General features: G+C 51.8%; 1 protein-coding gene across 8 annotated transcripts in view; it reads right to left on the bottom strand.

Moving 5' to 3' along the window:
• PAK6 (p21 (RAC1) activated kinase 6) overlaps window positions 1-15,001 on the bottom strand; it is a 37,105-nt gene that overhangs the window by 5,857 nt on the left and 16,247 nt on the right. For 5 of the 8 annotated variants that reach the window (XM_060618967.3, XM_060618965.3, XM_060618969.2 and 2 more), the window contains 3 exons: window positions 6,908-7,037; window positions 6,222-6,430; window positions 4,678-5,331 (listed from right to left, as the gene is read on the bottom strand). In XM_060618967.3, the coding sequence (XP_060474950.1) occupies window positions 4,678-5,331; window positions 6,222-6,425 (858 nt within the window). In that variant the 5' untranslated portion in view covers window positions 6,426-6,430; window positions 6,908-7,037. Of the gene's footprint in view, window positions 1-4,677; window positions 5,332-6,221; window positions 6,431-6,845; window positions 7,038-11,181; window positions 11,360-15,001 lie in introns of all 8 variants that reach the window. The other 3 variants (XM_060618971.3, XM_060618973.3, XM_060618968.3) reach the window with 3 other exon arrangements.

Below are 15,001 nucleotides of genomic sequence, written 5' to 3' on the forward strand. Positions count from 1 at the left end.
GGACAGGAGGGGAAGTGGAATTGAGTGGCAGACTGAGCCTCAGTGAGCCCAAGCCCCAGCCCTGGAAGCCTCTGAGGTTCCTTGCCTTTCAGGTCCTAAGCCCTCCTGGCAGCCCAGCAGGAAAGGGTCCCATTCTTGGGTTCTCTCCAAGGAGATGGTGATGTGCAATATGACTCTTCCCAGGCATTACATGATTTTAAAAGGGGCACCCCAGAAAGGGCCAAAGTTACCTAATGAGGGACACTTCAGGAGCTGCAGAGAACTTCTTGGAACGTCTCAGAACCCATCATGTAGCAGCTGCCTAGGTGCCCAGTGGGTCCTGGTCCAGGTCCCCAGAGCTCCACTGACCTCCAGGAAATCTCCTCAGGCCCTCAGCTTGGGCTGAGGGACCCCGAGTCTGGGCCTTCGGTCCTACCACGTTCAGCAGAGCCTTGTCAACCTCTTCAGCACCCTCTCCCCAGGCTTCGGAGCGCTCACACCACCCCACTCAGCCCCTGGTCTTGCCTAGGGGTGAGCATGTGTGCGAGGGCCCCTGCTGGCAGAGAGCCAAGTTGTGGCAGAGTGTGCTTGGGTTCAGCCTACACGGTGAAGGAGCCAGGAGAACCTCCCAGCACCCATTGTGACTACTCCATCCTGCCCACTGAGCACATCTGGGTAGTAAATAGATCTTCCCACGTCTTTGCCAGCACCTGGCCCGCACCCACCTTTCCCCACTCTGTGTGGTTGGAGCAGTGAGACCTCTGGACTGGGGGGTCACGACCTAGGTTTCATTACTACACTGCTCTGACCAGCGATGAGTCTTAGGCACCTCACCCTCTCTGAGCCCCGGTCTCCTCTATAAATGCACAGTGATCTGGGGAGCTGGATAAAATGCAGATTTCTGCCTCGGTAGGTTCCCTAGAGCAGTGACCCTGCATTTTAATGAGGCCCCTGGGCTCTGATGTAGGAGGACTGTGGGACACACTTGGGGCAGCTTTGGACAAATGGGGTCTGTGATTCCATGGACTCAGGGAGACTGTGGGAGGACTGGGATGGGAGTGGAGGGGGCAGGGCCACTGCTGAGGCTGTGAGGCCATGTCCCAGGAGCAGATGGTTCACAAGACTTCAGCCTGCACGGCTCACTACATCACAGGATCACCAATCACGAGGTAGCCCCTGAGGCCCTGCAGAAAGGCTGTCTGCTGGCCTGTGAGGTATGGTTCACAGAAAACATGCTCTCTGAGCATCTGGGTGGGGCTGGACAGAGTTTGGAGGGCCTACAAACACCTACAGCTGCTCTCTCTACCTGGATTTCTAAGGAAGGCTGTAAAATGATTCCCTTCACCTTCTGGCCTCTTGGCCTCCCACACAGGCTATCTCTGCTCTGTGGTTGAGTGGGTGCTGTCAGTCGGCCGGGGCGGGGTGGGAGGGTGGGCTGAGGGGGTGGGAGGGGAGTGGGCGTGGTAAGGACAAGCCCTGTGGAGGGGCCTAGGAGGGGATTTGCTCCCCCGCGGCTCTCAAGGCCCCTGTGGAGACACTGCTGCAGGTGCTGGCTGAACTCAGGCACCAACGGTGCAGGGGTAGGTGGGTGGATGATACAGTAGGGATCCAGCTGAGAGCCCAGCACCAGTGTGGCCTGGAACATGGGATAGGGGTTGGTGGGGACCCACCACCTGGACTCAGTCTTCACCTCAGCAGCATCTGGTCCCTTTGTTGGCCTCGCTGCCTGTCTCCACAAGAAGGGAGTTTCTACTTAATGTCACCACAAGAAAAAATCAGAGGAAACCTATTAAGCCACACCAAGAAAGAGAAAGGGGGACAAAAGATGGAATTCACTGTTGTGGGCTCTAGAGTTCCTGGTGTGATAGAGACGTCTCCTTGGGCAGGAAGCCACCAGAAGAGTCGTGCGTAGAGTTACAATGATGCCTCATTTTCCCTTCCCTGGCTATGATGACAGGGCCAGGCTCTCCAGCCGTGGGCTTAGGGGCTGTACTGTAAGTGCCTCAGAGGCAAAGGCCATGTCATAATATTTTAAAAATAATAAAGCCATTTATTGGGGGTATACCACTCTGACAAGGCCCTTAAATGCATTTCTAATTTAATTCTCACAACCTTGGGGCTTGTTTTATTATCCTATGGGTACTATTATTATCTGTATTTGTAGATAAGAAACAGGCTCAGAAAGGTTAAGTAACTTGCCCAGCGTCACTAGGTAGTAAGGAGCAAGGCCAATGTCAGCGCTGGTCAGCATAACTCCCTACCCCCATGCTGTGGTCCTACGGGAGGTACCTGGAATTTAACAGAGTACAGGGTACACAGTAGGTGTTTAACCAAGGCTTGCTGATTCTCGAGGTCTTCTGATTTGGCCTTTCTGCCTCTAAGTGGAACCACTCCTAAATCCCCCAAGTTCCTGTCTTAACTCTTTGGCCTCCAGCCCCCACTCAGGGTTGAGGTCTTTTGCTGTTTAGCCAAAGTGAGTGACTGCAGGCCAAGCTCCCTGGGGCTGGGTACAAAAGCCCTAGAGCCACAGACCCTCCTGGAGCCTCTTCCGGCTGGAGGTGACAATTGGTGGCTTGACCTCCTAGGGCACCAGTGCATGGACAGCTGCTGTGAGCTTCCTGAGCCAGCCCCTGGGATGTGCTGAGGTGCGGAAGGCTGGCTGCTGGTTTGGTCTGGTGGTTCCTGGGGCTGTAGGGGTGGAGTAGGAAGCCGGATGCAGTGGTTCTCAACTGGGGCTGATTTTATCCCCCAAGGGACATTTGGCAATGTCTGGGGGGATTTTTGGTTATCCCATCTGAGAGGTGCTACCAGCATCTAGTGGGTAGAAGCCAGAGATGCTGTTAAATATCCTATGATGCACAGGAAAGCCCCTACAGCAAAGGATCATCTGCTCCAAATGTCAATAGTGAAGGGGTTGAGAAGCTATGGCCCAGAGCAGCTCAGAGGAAGTCTCAGCCTTGCCTTTTAGAGGCCTGGCTTGAAAATATTTATTTAGAAATACATGCCCAAGGTGCCTGGAAGGAAACTACTCCCCTGGATCTGGAACTGTGGCATCTCCAAGCCGCAGATGACTACCACCTGCCTCTGGTGCAGGGGACAGCCCCACACATGCAGCAGTGGTGGCCTATGGGAGATCCTTGGTAAAGTATGTAGGATGGACGGGCCGACAGAGGCTGGGTGGACAGCCTGATCCCTGCTGTGGGGTGCTGGCAGGAGCTCAGAAACATGCATGTCAGTGCCCAGCCCAGGGCTGACACCCCCTTTTCCCAAACCCCCGAAGCCCTGCCACAGGACTCCCGAGAGGCCAGAGAGCGATCAAGTACCAGTTCTCACCTCTTGGGCAGCGTGAACTGTCCTGCTCCCACCTTGGTTTTCAAGGAAGTGTCTTCCCAGGGGATGGCCTTCCAGAGACCTCTCAGCTCACAGACATGTTCCTCATATGGATACATCAAGCCACATCTCATTTGTTCTACCCCTAAACCCGCACCCCATGTGGAAGCCCAGCCCACGTCCTTCATTCCAGTGAGCACACAAAGCCCAGAACCTTCCCTGGATGCCTTGGGCTGGCAGTGACTTGCAAAGGTTAAGGGTCCAGGCCACTCCCCAAGCTGGAACCACACTCATGTACCACCAACATAGGAGGAGCCAGGCTTGCTCTGAAAGCCCTCCAGGGAGGGGAGGTCTGACTTTTTTAGGTCTGACTCCCCACCCTCGGTGCTGCAATGTGAGCTCATTTCCACCGGCCCCTCAAGAAGGAGCTAGAGATGCCAGAAACCTTTAGGAGCAAGAGGCCTGAACCCCGAGGGCCCTCTCACCGTTTCCTTCCCTGACTCATTCGAGACACCTGGGACTCGTCCTACCCTCTCTGAGTACATCTTGTCATTCTGCCTAATGAGAAAGGCTGGTGCTGTCACTACGGACAGGACATCTAAGGGCAAGAACAGTCTCCTCTGCCTGTCAAGAAATGTCACCATTAGGGTTCCCTTCACTGTTTCCTATTTCACAGGAAAAACATGTGCATTTAAGGCTGTCACACATGCCAAAAGTCAGCTCTCCTGCTGCTCCCCGGCCCATGCACGCTCATTGCTCTAGCTTTTCACAGGGCACATGGACTCCAAATAAATCATTAGAGAATGTTCAAACGGCCACTAAAGGAAAAGGGGAGGAAGGAAAGCATTCTCACCGGAGAAGGGGTTAAACCTGAACATTCCTGATGTCTTAGGGAGAAGCAGTCTGGACAGGGAACCTCAGCAGGATCTGAGGAGAGCACTGGGGCAAGCAGGGGGCGGAGGCGGAAAGAAGCTGACAAGAGGGAGGCAGAGACCCTGCCCCTGTCCAGCACCAGAGCACCTGGCTCTGGGTGCTGGGGGCGGGGAAAGGTCTGGGTTTATGGTTAGAGATGTTTGCCTGCCAGTGTGGCCCATCTAGACACACCGCAGAGGGCAAGAATGTAAACTGGGATGTACCAAAGGCCCTTCTGAGGCCCCCACCCCACCCCAGAAAATGAGCCAGCCTGAACCGGACTCACCTGTGCTAAGGTTTGGATGACCAGGGCTTACTTGGTTCAGGGTAGAATCCTCAGCTGAGGCTGAGCTGGCTTCTTGATCACTGTGTTCCCTTGTGCCCTCCCTAGCCTGACCCCGTAAGTGGGGAAGGCCAGGCTCCTGGGCTCTGCTGACGGGGCCCATCCCAACCTACCTTGCTCTGAGAGGGAGGGCCTGGCTTGCTGCTGCTCGCAGGGGCTGTGGCAGGAGTAGACAGGAACATGCTTCGGAACAGCCTGCGCTTAAGGCTGCTCTCCTGGGTCTTAGGGCTGGGGCTGCCCTCCCCGCCTGGCCTGCCAGTCGCCAAGCCCACCAGGCAGGACTGTGGCCGGGCCTCCTCAGAACCATGTCTGGCAACCTTGGTCCCACGCCTACCAGTGGCTGCGGGGGGTGAGGCGCCGGGTGGGGAGCTCTGTAGGCAGGCACCCAACTGCAGGCAGCGCTGTGTGGCACCCTGGAACTCAGTGGGGCCTAGCGACTGTGCCTTGGTGGCCAGCCCGTTGGGTAGGACTCTTGGGCTCTGTGGCTCCGGCCACGGCATCTGCCTGCGGCCTGCTGGTGTGCCCCCGTTGCAGCTGAGGTAGAGGCCATGGGGGTCAGTGCGCTCAGACTGGGGGCTCTGTAGGTACATGTCCGGGTCAGCGGCCCAGTGTTCATCCCCCAGCAGCCCTAGGGACTGTGCCCGCCGCCGGCTGGTGGGGCTGCGGCCACGCAGGGTGTTGGAGCTGATGACCGACAACTTCTGGATGTCGTTGAGCAGCCCTGATATGTAGCCGTCCATGGGCACCGAGCTGCCCCGCACCACTGTCTGTAGGGGAGGGAAAAGAGTGTGGGTGAGCAGCCAGTTCATGGCAGGGAGGGGTGGTTCTGGACCAGATCAGACAGCCTTCCCAGGGGCCTTCGGGAGAAACACCTGAGGATCTCGCTTGCTGTGTCATCTAGCTGTTACTTAATTTTTCAGTTACTCACCAGGGTCCACAGCAGGTTGGGCCTGTGTGGGGGCAGAAATACAGGGAGAAGGCCTATTGTCATGGGGCTCACAGTCCAGCAGGGCAGACAGGGAGTCAGCACGCCAAGTGGTGTGGGCATCTGAGCTTCAGGAGCCGAGGGGGCACAGAGGTAGGGTCCAGACCCTGCCTGGGGTCTGCTGTCATTCTCTAGCTCTATCTGTGGCCTTGTGGGAGACACACAGAGCTTCTTGAGGAGGCAGTGGCCAGTCTAGGGCTCTCCTCCACATTAACTGGCTTTGTGGCCTCCAAACCCTGGCAGGGCCCCTGACCCCAGCCCCTACCAAGCTCTTGCACTTCTTGACCCACACAACTAAATCCCCCTGGTCTGGGAGCCCCAGCCCCAGAGGGGCTGCGGGTCCAAATATTGCCTGGGATACACTTAATACTGAAAGATTATTCTTTGTTATCTGAAATTCAAATTTTGCTGGGCATCCTGTATTTTTCTTTGCTAAATCGGGCAACCCTACCAACCTGCATGCAGAGAGGGACGCCCCAGGCTCCCCCTCCCTGGAAATTCAATCCTCACCCAGGGTGAGGCTGATTAGCAGGGAACGCAAACAGATAGCTAATCGATAGCTGGTAATTAGGTGGTTCCTCCAGGTGCCTTTGTGGTTTTGCCAGGCACGGGCTTCTGTGGACTGGGAGAGGCCAGACTCTGCAGGACCATCCCTGCCACCGCCTCCCTTACCTTCATGGGCTGGAGCTGCACCCGAGTAATTCGAGAAGGGTCCACCACAGGCTTGGGTCGCCGAAGTGTGTCCAGGATGTTCTGCCATTGTGGTGGGAGGCCCACAAACTTGCCTTCTTTGGGATCAAAGGAGGTGTGGACACGGTGCTGGAAGTTCTGTGGGGCTGAGATCTCAGGGCGTTTCTTCTTTTTCTTTCGGAACATGGTGCCTGTGTGGGTAGGGTCAGGCTGAGCTCCAGCGAGGGGCTTCATGGGAGCCTGGTCCAGGGAAGCATAGGTGGGTGCTACCCCCACCCCCACCCCTCTCTCAGTGCTCCCTCCCCCAGCCCAGGGCTTCCCTCACCTCTCAGCCCTACTTCCTCAGGGAAATGGCCAGCTCCCAGCAAAGCAGTCCCAGAAACAACAAAAGTGCCAGAAATAAGCCAACACAGACTACAAACAAGGGAAAGAGGTGTCTGTCTCTCTGCCTGTCTGTGCCAAGTCTCCTGCCGAGCAGGCAGACTCTGGGGGTGTGTTTTTCTAAGATCCAAAGCCCATTACAAATATCATTCCACTGTCAAATAATTTAAAGAGGGGAAAGAGGGAAGAAAGCAGGTAAATGCATTTTATGAAACATGTACGTACAACCTTGACTCTTAAACCAGGTAAGAATAGTACAAGAAAAAGAAAAGCTGAACCAATTTCACCTGTGAATAAAAAGGAAAATCCTAAACAAAACTAGTAAGTCGAATCTGACAGCACGTTAAAGTTTTTTGTTTTTTCTTTCAGATCACATTCAACTCCTGTTTGTCCCAGGATGGTTCAACCACAGAATCCCTGTTTATGTGATAAATAACATTCATAAAAAAGCCAACGTGTTATCCAGTCTGGGACCACGTATCATAGGATCAGGGACCCCAAAAGGGCCCTCTTGGTCACCAAGTGCTTGGCCCTCATTCCAGAAAGGTCCTGAGTCAAGGGCACAGCTGGTGTGGGTGAGGACAACTGTACTAGGGGTAGGTCTCCCCAGGGAAGAAAGCACTCCCCCCCTCCCCCTGGTTTGGACCTTTCCCCTTGAGTCTCAGGACTCTGTGCAAAACATCACTTGTAGCCAAACCTCCATTCTTCTCCTTGCTAATCTGGGCTTTGCCTAAGGCTCTGTGAGCAATGTCAACAGCTACCAGGGACATGGGCACTCAGACTTGAGATGGGGAGCCTGGAAACCCAGGGTATAGTGATGACCCCAGCCTGCCTTCAGGGAGACTGGGAAGGATGGCTCATTTGAATACTTTTGTACCTGAAGTGGCTCAAAACAGCTCAATGTGGGGTTTTGGGGTTGTTTTTGTTTTAATTTTTTCTTTATTGGGGCCAAGTACACTGAATGGGCTCTAATGTCACCTGGAAAGTCCACTTCTAAGTTTCAAGAAACAGACATGTTTGTTTCTTGAAATGAATGCTTGGATCACTCATCTATCCAGAGATTTGGTGTTGTGCTTCTGACCATTTTCTCTCTTCCCCTAGCTCTCTTTTTTGGTATTGTTTGGTTTTGTTTTTGTTAGCAGTAAACATAAGTTCTTGTATATAAAACAAACAACCCCTCCCCCCAAAGATTTGGGATACAGAGCCGTGGCATTCTCTTTTGGCTCCTGTTCCGGAAATAGCACTTTCCTAGTCACTTTAGCAGGCTCTGGAGGAGGTCACGGATCTGGGAGGCAGCTGGCACCCACTCGGAAAGGCAAGGAGGCTTGAATAGCCACAGCTTTCCCACGAGGAACTCACCACATGTGAGTTAATCTATGTCACACCTCTTGGAGTGTCAGCAACTTATGGGATCTTAATGTTGGGAGCTTACCTAATACTCCCTCTAGACAAAGCCACATGTGCGGGACCCCCAAGGACCAAGGCCTTTGGAATGAAATAGACCTGTTGAGTTGCAGGTGAATTGTAGGGAGTCTCCCACTAATTTGAGGAGGCTTTGAGCAAGCTATCCAAATGATTTGTGTCCCAGGGCTCTTCGTTTACAAAACAGGGTTAATAAAGGCTGCCTCATGGGGGGGGGGGGGGGGGGGCTTCGGGAGGCTTAAGTGACCAGACATCCCAGTGAACAGGGGCTACTTCTTTTGCCATGTTACCTCTCTGTGAATCTCTGTCTCTGAACTCAGGGCCCTGAAGATACTGGGATATGAGCAGATACAAATCCGGAAAAGATGTCCAATATCTTTCTTCACAGATTCATTGGTCAAAGGACCACACCTAATTTTGAGGGTCTGGGCACCTCATCACCTCTCCATTATATAGACACTTTGAGGTTTGGTAAAACATCCTCTTGCCCCTCAGCCTTTGGCCCCCAGAGTCTTTATTCAACAGTTCTGTCCTTACAGCCTCACAGACAGACCCTTTGTCCCTAGATTAGCTTCACTGATGGTTCCACCTTCCTGTCTCACTATGTGAACTTAAATGCAGATGTAGGGATGCACCCTAGGACTGAAGAAGAGCCAGCTAATACTTTTATCCCCAGAACATCCCTCTCCCCAGTTCCGCAGCCCCACCTGAGTGCATTCTGTAGGAATGCACAAGGACAGCATCTTTAGCAAATAGTAAATGGCTCTAGTATCCCCCTCCTGGGTCCCCTCCTGGGAACAAATTTTTCCCAGGGGCAGCAGGAAAGGCTGGAGGAAAAAGGACACCACAGAGTCCTAGGACCCAGAGTTGTGGTGGTGGCTGTGGGGAGCAGCTGGAAGCAATGAACTGAACTCGGGATTTAGAGGAGGGGGAAGAGAGTCAGAAATCAGAGCCAGGGGCACCTGGGTGGCTCAGTCGGTTACGCATCCAACTTCAGCTCAGGTCATGATCTCACAGTTCATGAGTTTGAGCCCTACATCAGGCTCACTGCTGTCAGCACAGAGCCCTCTTCAGATCCTCTGTCCCCCCACCCCACCTCTGTTTGCCCCTCCCCTCTCTTTGTCTCAAAAATAAAATAAACAGTTAAAAAAAGAAAGAAAGAAAATGGCTGTTGTAATCAGGCCATCATGTCCAAATAAAATAAAATAATCAAAGCCAATCACTGAGCTAGTGGGAAACCCCCACCTAAAGAGAGGCTGTTAAGACTCATCCCAAGTGTGGTGAGACTAACACTATCTGGGACAACATGATTTGTTTACATAGAAAATCGAGAAAGGACTACATACAAACTGTTGGAATTAGGTGAATTTAAGGTCAATATAAAAAAATCAGTTGTATTTCTTCATACCAACAACAAACAAATAGAAAATAAAATTTTAAATGTGTACATGGGGTCAGCTCCATGTACATATAAAAAAAAAATTTTTAATGTTTATTTTTGAGAGATAGTGCAAGCAGGGGAGGGGCACAGAGAGAGGGGGACAGAGCATCTGAAGCGGGCTCGGCACTGACAGCAGAGCCAACAGTGAGCCCAAGTCAGATGCTTAACTGACTGAGCTATCCAGGTGCCCTGGAAATAAAATTTTAAAGATTCTGGGGTACAATGGGAAATAGATATTTGATTTTAGTTTCCTGTTCCTGGCACACAACTCCCCAAACCCTTGGAATCCCAAATGGAAAGAATCTTTCAGCCCTGCCTCACCTCTGGGGAAGGAGAGGGGCTGGAGATTGAGTTACTCATCAATGGCCAATGATTTGATCAAGCATACCTGTGCAGTGAGGCCTCCATAAAAACCCTTAAATGACAGGAAGCAGGGAGCTTCCGTGTTGGCGCACCCGTCAAGGTTCTGGGAGGGTGAAGCACCAAGAGGGCGTGGAAGAAGCTCGGTCCTGCCCCATACCTGGCCCCATGTATCTCTTTCCTTTGGCTGTGCCTGGGTTGTATCTTTTTTAAGTTAAAAAAAATTTTTTTTAATGTTTATTTGTTTTTAAGAGAGAGAGAGAGAGAGAGTGCAAGCAGGGGAGGGGCAGAGGGGAAACACAGAATCCAAAGCAGGCTCCAGGCTCTGAGCTGTCAGCAGAGACCCCGACATGGGGCTCGAACACGTGACAGGGAGATCATGATCTGAGGTGAAGTCAGATACCTAACTGACTGAGCCACCCAGGCGCCCAAGGGTTTTATCTTTTATAAGAATGAGTAATAGTAAGTAAAGTGCCTCCCTGAGTTCCATGAGCCATTTTAGTAAATTATAGAACCTGAGAAGGGGCTCATGGGAACACTCAACTATAGCCAGTTGGTCAAGCCTGACCTGTGGCCCAAGACTCACAACTGGCATCTGCAGTGTGTGTGGGGGGAGGGGCGGGGGGGTTTGTGGGACTGAGCCTGTGGGGTCTGTGCGGACTCCAGGTAGTGTCAGAATTGAATTGAATTGTTGAATACCCAGTTGGTGTCCAAAAGTTGGAGAAATGGCCTCACGAGGGGAAAAAAAAGCCTTGTCATTTGCTATCAGAAGCGTTACCATGGAAACAATCCCTCAGATACCATTTACCATTTTACATTAAAAATGTCAAATACCTAGGAATAAGTCTAATCAAATATGTGCAAGGTCCCTACATTGAGAAGTATAAAACATTATTAAAGATATTAAAGAATGTTCACAGATTGGAAGACTCATTGATACAAAGATACCAATTATTTCTGAATTAACTTACAAATTTGTTTCAATCACAGTCAACATCCCAACATATTTCTTTTGGTCGAAATTGACAAACTGATTACAAAATGTACAAGGAAACATAAGGGGGCACCTGGGTGGCTTAGTCAGTTGAGCGTCCAACTCTTGATTTTGACTCAGGTCATGATCCCAGCATCCTGGGATTGAGCCCTGTGTCCAGCTCTGTACTGAGCATGGAGCCTGCTTAAGATTCTCTCCTTCTCTCTCTCTCTTTCACAGTCTCTCTCTCTCTCCCCCCACCACTTTCCCCCTCCCCAACTCACACAGTCTCTCTCTCTCTCTAAAAACAAACAAACAAACAAACAAACAAACAAACACAAGGAGAAAAACAGGCTTTGGGGCACCTGGGTGGCTCAGTCGTTTGGGAGTCCGACTCTTGATTTCAGCTCAGGTCATGATCTCACGGTTTGTGAGTTCGAGCTGTCAGGCTCTGTGCTGACAGTGTGGAGCCTGCTTGGGATTCTCTCTCCTTTCTCTGCCCCTCTCCTTCTCATGCTCTCTCTCTCTCAAAAGAAATAAACTCTAAAAAAAAGCCAATTAAAAAAAACAACAACAATGTACAGAGAAACAAAGAATCAGGAATACTAAAGATAATCTTGAAGAACAAGGTTGAAGGATTACCCTACTATATATCAAGGATTTATTATAATAGTACAAAAATTGATATAGTGTGGAACTGGCACAAGGATTGACAAATAGCCCAATGGAACAGAAGAGAGAATCCAGAAATAGATCCAGTCATATAAGGTCACTTAATTTATGACAAAGGTGACATTGCAATATGGTAGAGAACAGATGATCTTTTCAATAAACGTAGCTGTAGCAATTAGATATCCATATGGAAAAAAAAATTAATTCATGTCATATCCTGAAATGAATCAGATCTAGATGTGAAAGGTAAAATAATAAGCTGGAGGCGGTGATGGGGGGATGGGAGAAGGGGAAACCCACAGACAGGCCATTGCCTGCCCCAGGTCCAGTGTGGGTGACTGCATGGGTCCCAAGTTTGGTGGGCTCTCCTGGAGCCGCTGGTCTGCTGGGGCCAAAACCTTCACACCCATGGGTCCCAGAGACAAACGGAACTACCAAGGTTTCCTTTGTCCAAAGCCTAATTCTTGATGGCAAAGGTTAGGAGTAGGGGATCCTTTCCGAGATCTCCTTCTAAAGAAAACAAAACATGTTTAAAGAGTGATCATGAGAACTGAGTTTCTAAGAGACGTACTCATCCACTCAAGTGTCCAATGTTGCCAGGTCACTGGGTGTGGAAACACCTGAGACAAAGACATCCTGCATCTCTCCGCAGGGCCTGTGTCATTGGAGCACATCACCTGCCCAGACAGGGGCCTCGACTGGCCATTTCTAGATCTCCATTTACTACCCCAGTTTCCTACCTTCTGACCCAAGACCAAGGGCCCAGGGGCTGAAGGAAGGTGGTTGCTGCCTCAACCATGAGGCCGCAGTGGTAAATCAGCCCATGCCAGCCTTTAAAGTTGCCATCCCAGTATCTCCACCTCTGTGCATCCACACTCCATTCACCCAGCAGAGGGGCTTTCCTCAAAGAAGATACTCCTGAGGAGGGAGGGGGAACAAGGGAGGAGGAGGATTCTTTCTCTGAGAGCCAGCCCCTGCCTTTCCTCCTGCCTAACCCAATGGAAACCCCCTGGACCTGACACTCTGAAGGGCAACTGGGCAGAAGCAGAGCACCAGCTCAGGCTCAGGGTGGCCTTCGCTGACCCAGCGCCTCCTGTCTGACACCTCATCCCCATACAGGGGAGGGAGAGGCTGAGGGTTCTTTTCTAGGCTGGGATCCATCCTTGTGATTGAGGAATGCTTTGAACTTTCCTCTTCTTCTCCTTCTTTTTTAAACGTTTATTTATTTATTTTTAAGAGAGAGAGAGAGAGAGAGCGAGAGAGCACGCAAGCGAGTGCATGCGTGCATGAGCTGGGGAGGGGCAGAGAGAAAAGGAGACAGAGAATCCCAAGCAGGTTCCCCACTGTCAGCGCAGAGTCTGATGAGGGGCTCAAACCCATGAACGGTGAGATCATGACCTGAGCCAAAATTAAGAGTTGGATGCTTAACTAACTGAGCTACCCAGGCACCCCTGGAACTCTCCTTTTCTGAATGTCTGCAGACATCACCTGCTGGCTGGCTGGCCCCTGACTGGACCAGAGGGGGATGCCCAGCACCAGGAGCAAAGAACCCTGCCCAAACCAGTTTGAGAAGGAAGCTCTCCAGGCACAGCTCCTGCTGAGGCTGTTTCCTCCAGCCAGACTCTGGCAGATGGGAAGCCTGTCAGTTCCTGGCAGAGGCTTTCTGGAGGAAATGCTGCCACACCCAGTAAACCCGAGGGTGGAGCTGGTGGGAGAGTTCAGGGAGCCACAGGCCCAGCGTCACTGACGGGTATGGTATGACTGTTCTGTCAGAGGAGCAGGAGCCAGAAAGGAAATGTGCTAGGCTCTTTCCAAGGATCAATTCACTTAATTCTCACTACAACCGGAGGGAGGTAGGAATTACCATTATTACCCACAACTCTAGATGAGGCTACATAACTCTAGAGAGGCTACATAACTTGCCCAACGGGATAAAATCAGGAAATAACTGAGTTGGGGTCTGAACCTACATTTGGTTCCAAAGCCCCTGCTCTGTCCACCATGCCTGACCTAAGGGAGTTGGGCTGTTTTAGTCTCTTTCCTGGGGGTGTCTATGAATAGGCATGGGGTCGAGCAGCCCGAGTAAACTCATGGGAGTATGGAGAAGTGGGGCAGCCAGGGCCAGCTCCCTCCATCAAGATTGCTAGGTTTTTTTATCCTGGGCTGATCTGTGAGTCAGAAGCCAGAGGGGATTAGGGCCGTCCTGACTTGCAGGCTGACCCTTACTTCATTTGGAACCAAGTTTTGGTTTTGCCCTACAAGGGGTGGGTAAAACGCTCCAAAGAGCTCATGGTGATGGCTGGTATATCAGGGCCTGGCATACATGAGAAGAGCTACAGAAGCAGCAGGAGTGTATTCTTTCCAGCACAGGGTCTCAGCCTAAAGCTAGGCAACCTGCAGGCTCGGCTCAAGGAGTGCTGGGCAGAGCTTTGTGGCTGATGCTACTGTTCCATGACTAGAAGGGGTTTGGGTGGTGGACCCCCCAGAGCCAGGCACTGTGGCTAGGCTGGTCTAGAGTCCACAGTGGGGACAAGCAGGACAGCTGCAGTGGGTGGGTGACCCTCACAAACTGCTTCTCTAAGACATCCATCTGCCAGCGGGGAGGGCCAGGCCCACCGAGCTGTTTCGCTAGTGGTGAGGGTGTGTCCAACACAGTCACCTTCTGCAGCCAGCTTTGAGTGGGTTTTGGCTGTTTCCACACATCAAATCCCTCTCAAGGGAAGGACTTGTAGCCTACTGAAGGAATCCACAAAAATGGGCAGCAGACTTGGAAGGTGGCTTCCAGAAAGTGAGTCCAAAGGAGTTTGCAGTGACTCTGAAGGGGGCAGGATTTGGCTGGGTGTTGTCAGTCCTGAGATATTGGTAAATTCTTAGGAATAAGGCGGGTGGAGAGGCACCTGGGTGGCTTAGTCGGTTAAGTGTCCGACTTCAGCTCAGATCATGATCTCACGGCTTGTGGGTTCGAGCCCTGCATTGGGCTGACAGCTCAGAGCCTGGAGCCTGCCTCGGATTCTGTGCCTCCTCTCTTTCTCCCCCTCCCCCGCTCACGCTCTGTCTCTCTCTCTCTCTGTCTCCCTCAAAAATAATAAACATTAAAATTTTTTTTTAAAAGGAATGAGGCTGGTGGGATTCCCCTTCATGGGCAACGGGGAAATGAGAAGGCAGCTGCACTCTGGGCCCCACTCCAAGTGCTAGTGAGCCAGAGTGGAGAGACACGTGGGCTTCCGCTGAGGGAGGCTCAGTGTCTGCTTATCAGAGCTGAGTGCCGGCTCGGCGTGGCCCCAGAGCGTGGGGTTCCTAAGTTCCTTCATGTGACCTTGGCCTGCTCTCCTCCTTCTTAGGCTGTAGCATTTCTGGTGGTGACCAGGGAGTGGACTCATTCACCTCTGCCAGCTCACTACTCCAGGTACGGTGAGGAGAGAAACAGTACCTGCTGCAACTCAAGGAGCAATTTTAGGTATTTTTAGTAAATACCCACTCAGTCAGTCATCACTCAGGGAGTGCGGACTGTAA

This window comes from Panthera onca, chromosome B3 (genome assembly GCF_046562875.1).
Source record: "Panthera onca isolate mPanOnc1 chromosome B3, mPanOnc1 haplotype 2, whole genome shotgun sequence".
Taxonomy (NCBI): domain Eukaryota; kingdom Metazoa; phylum Chordata; class Mammalia; order Carnivora; family Felidae; genus Panthera; species Panthera onca.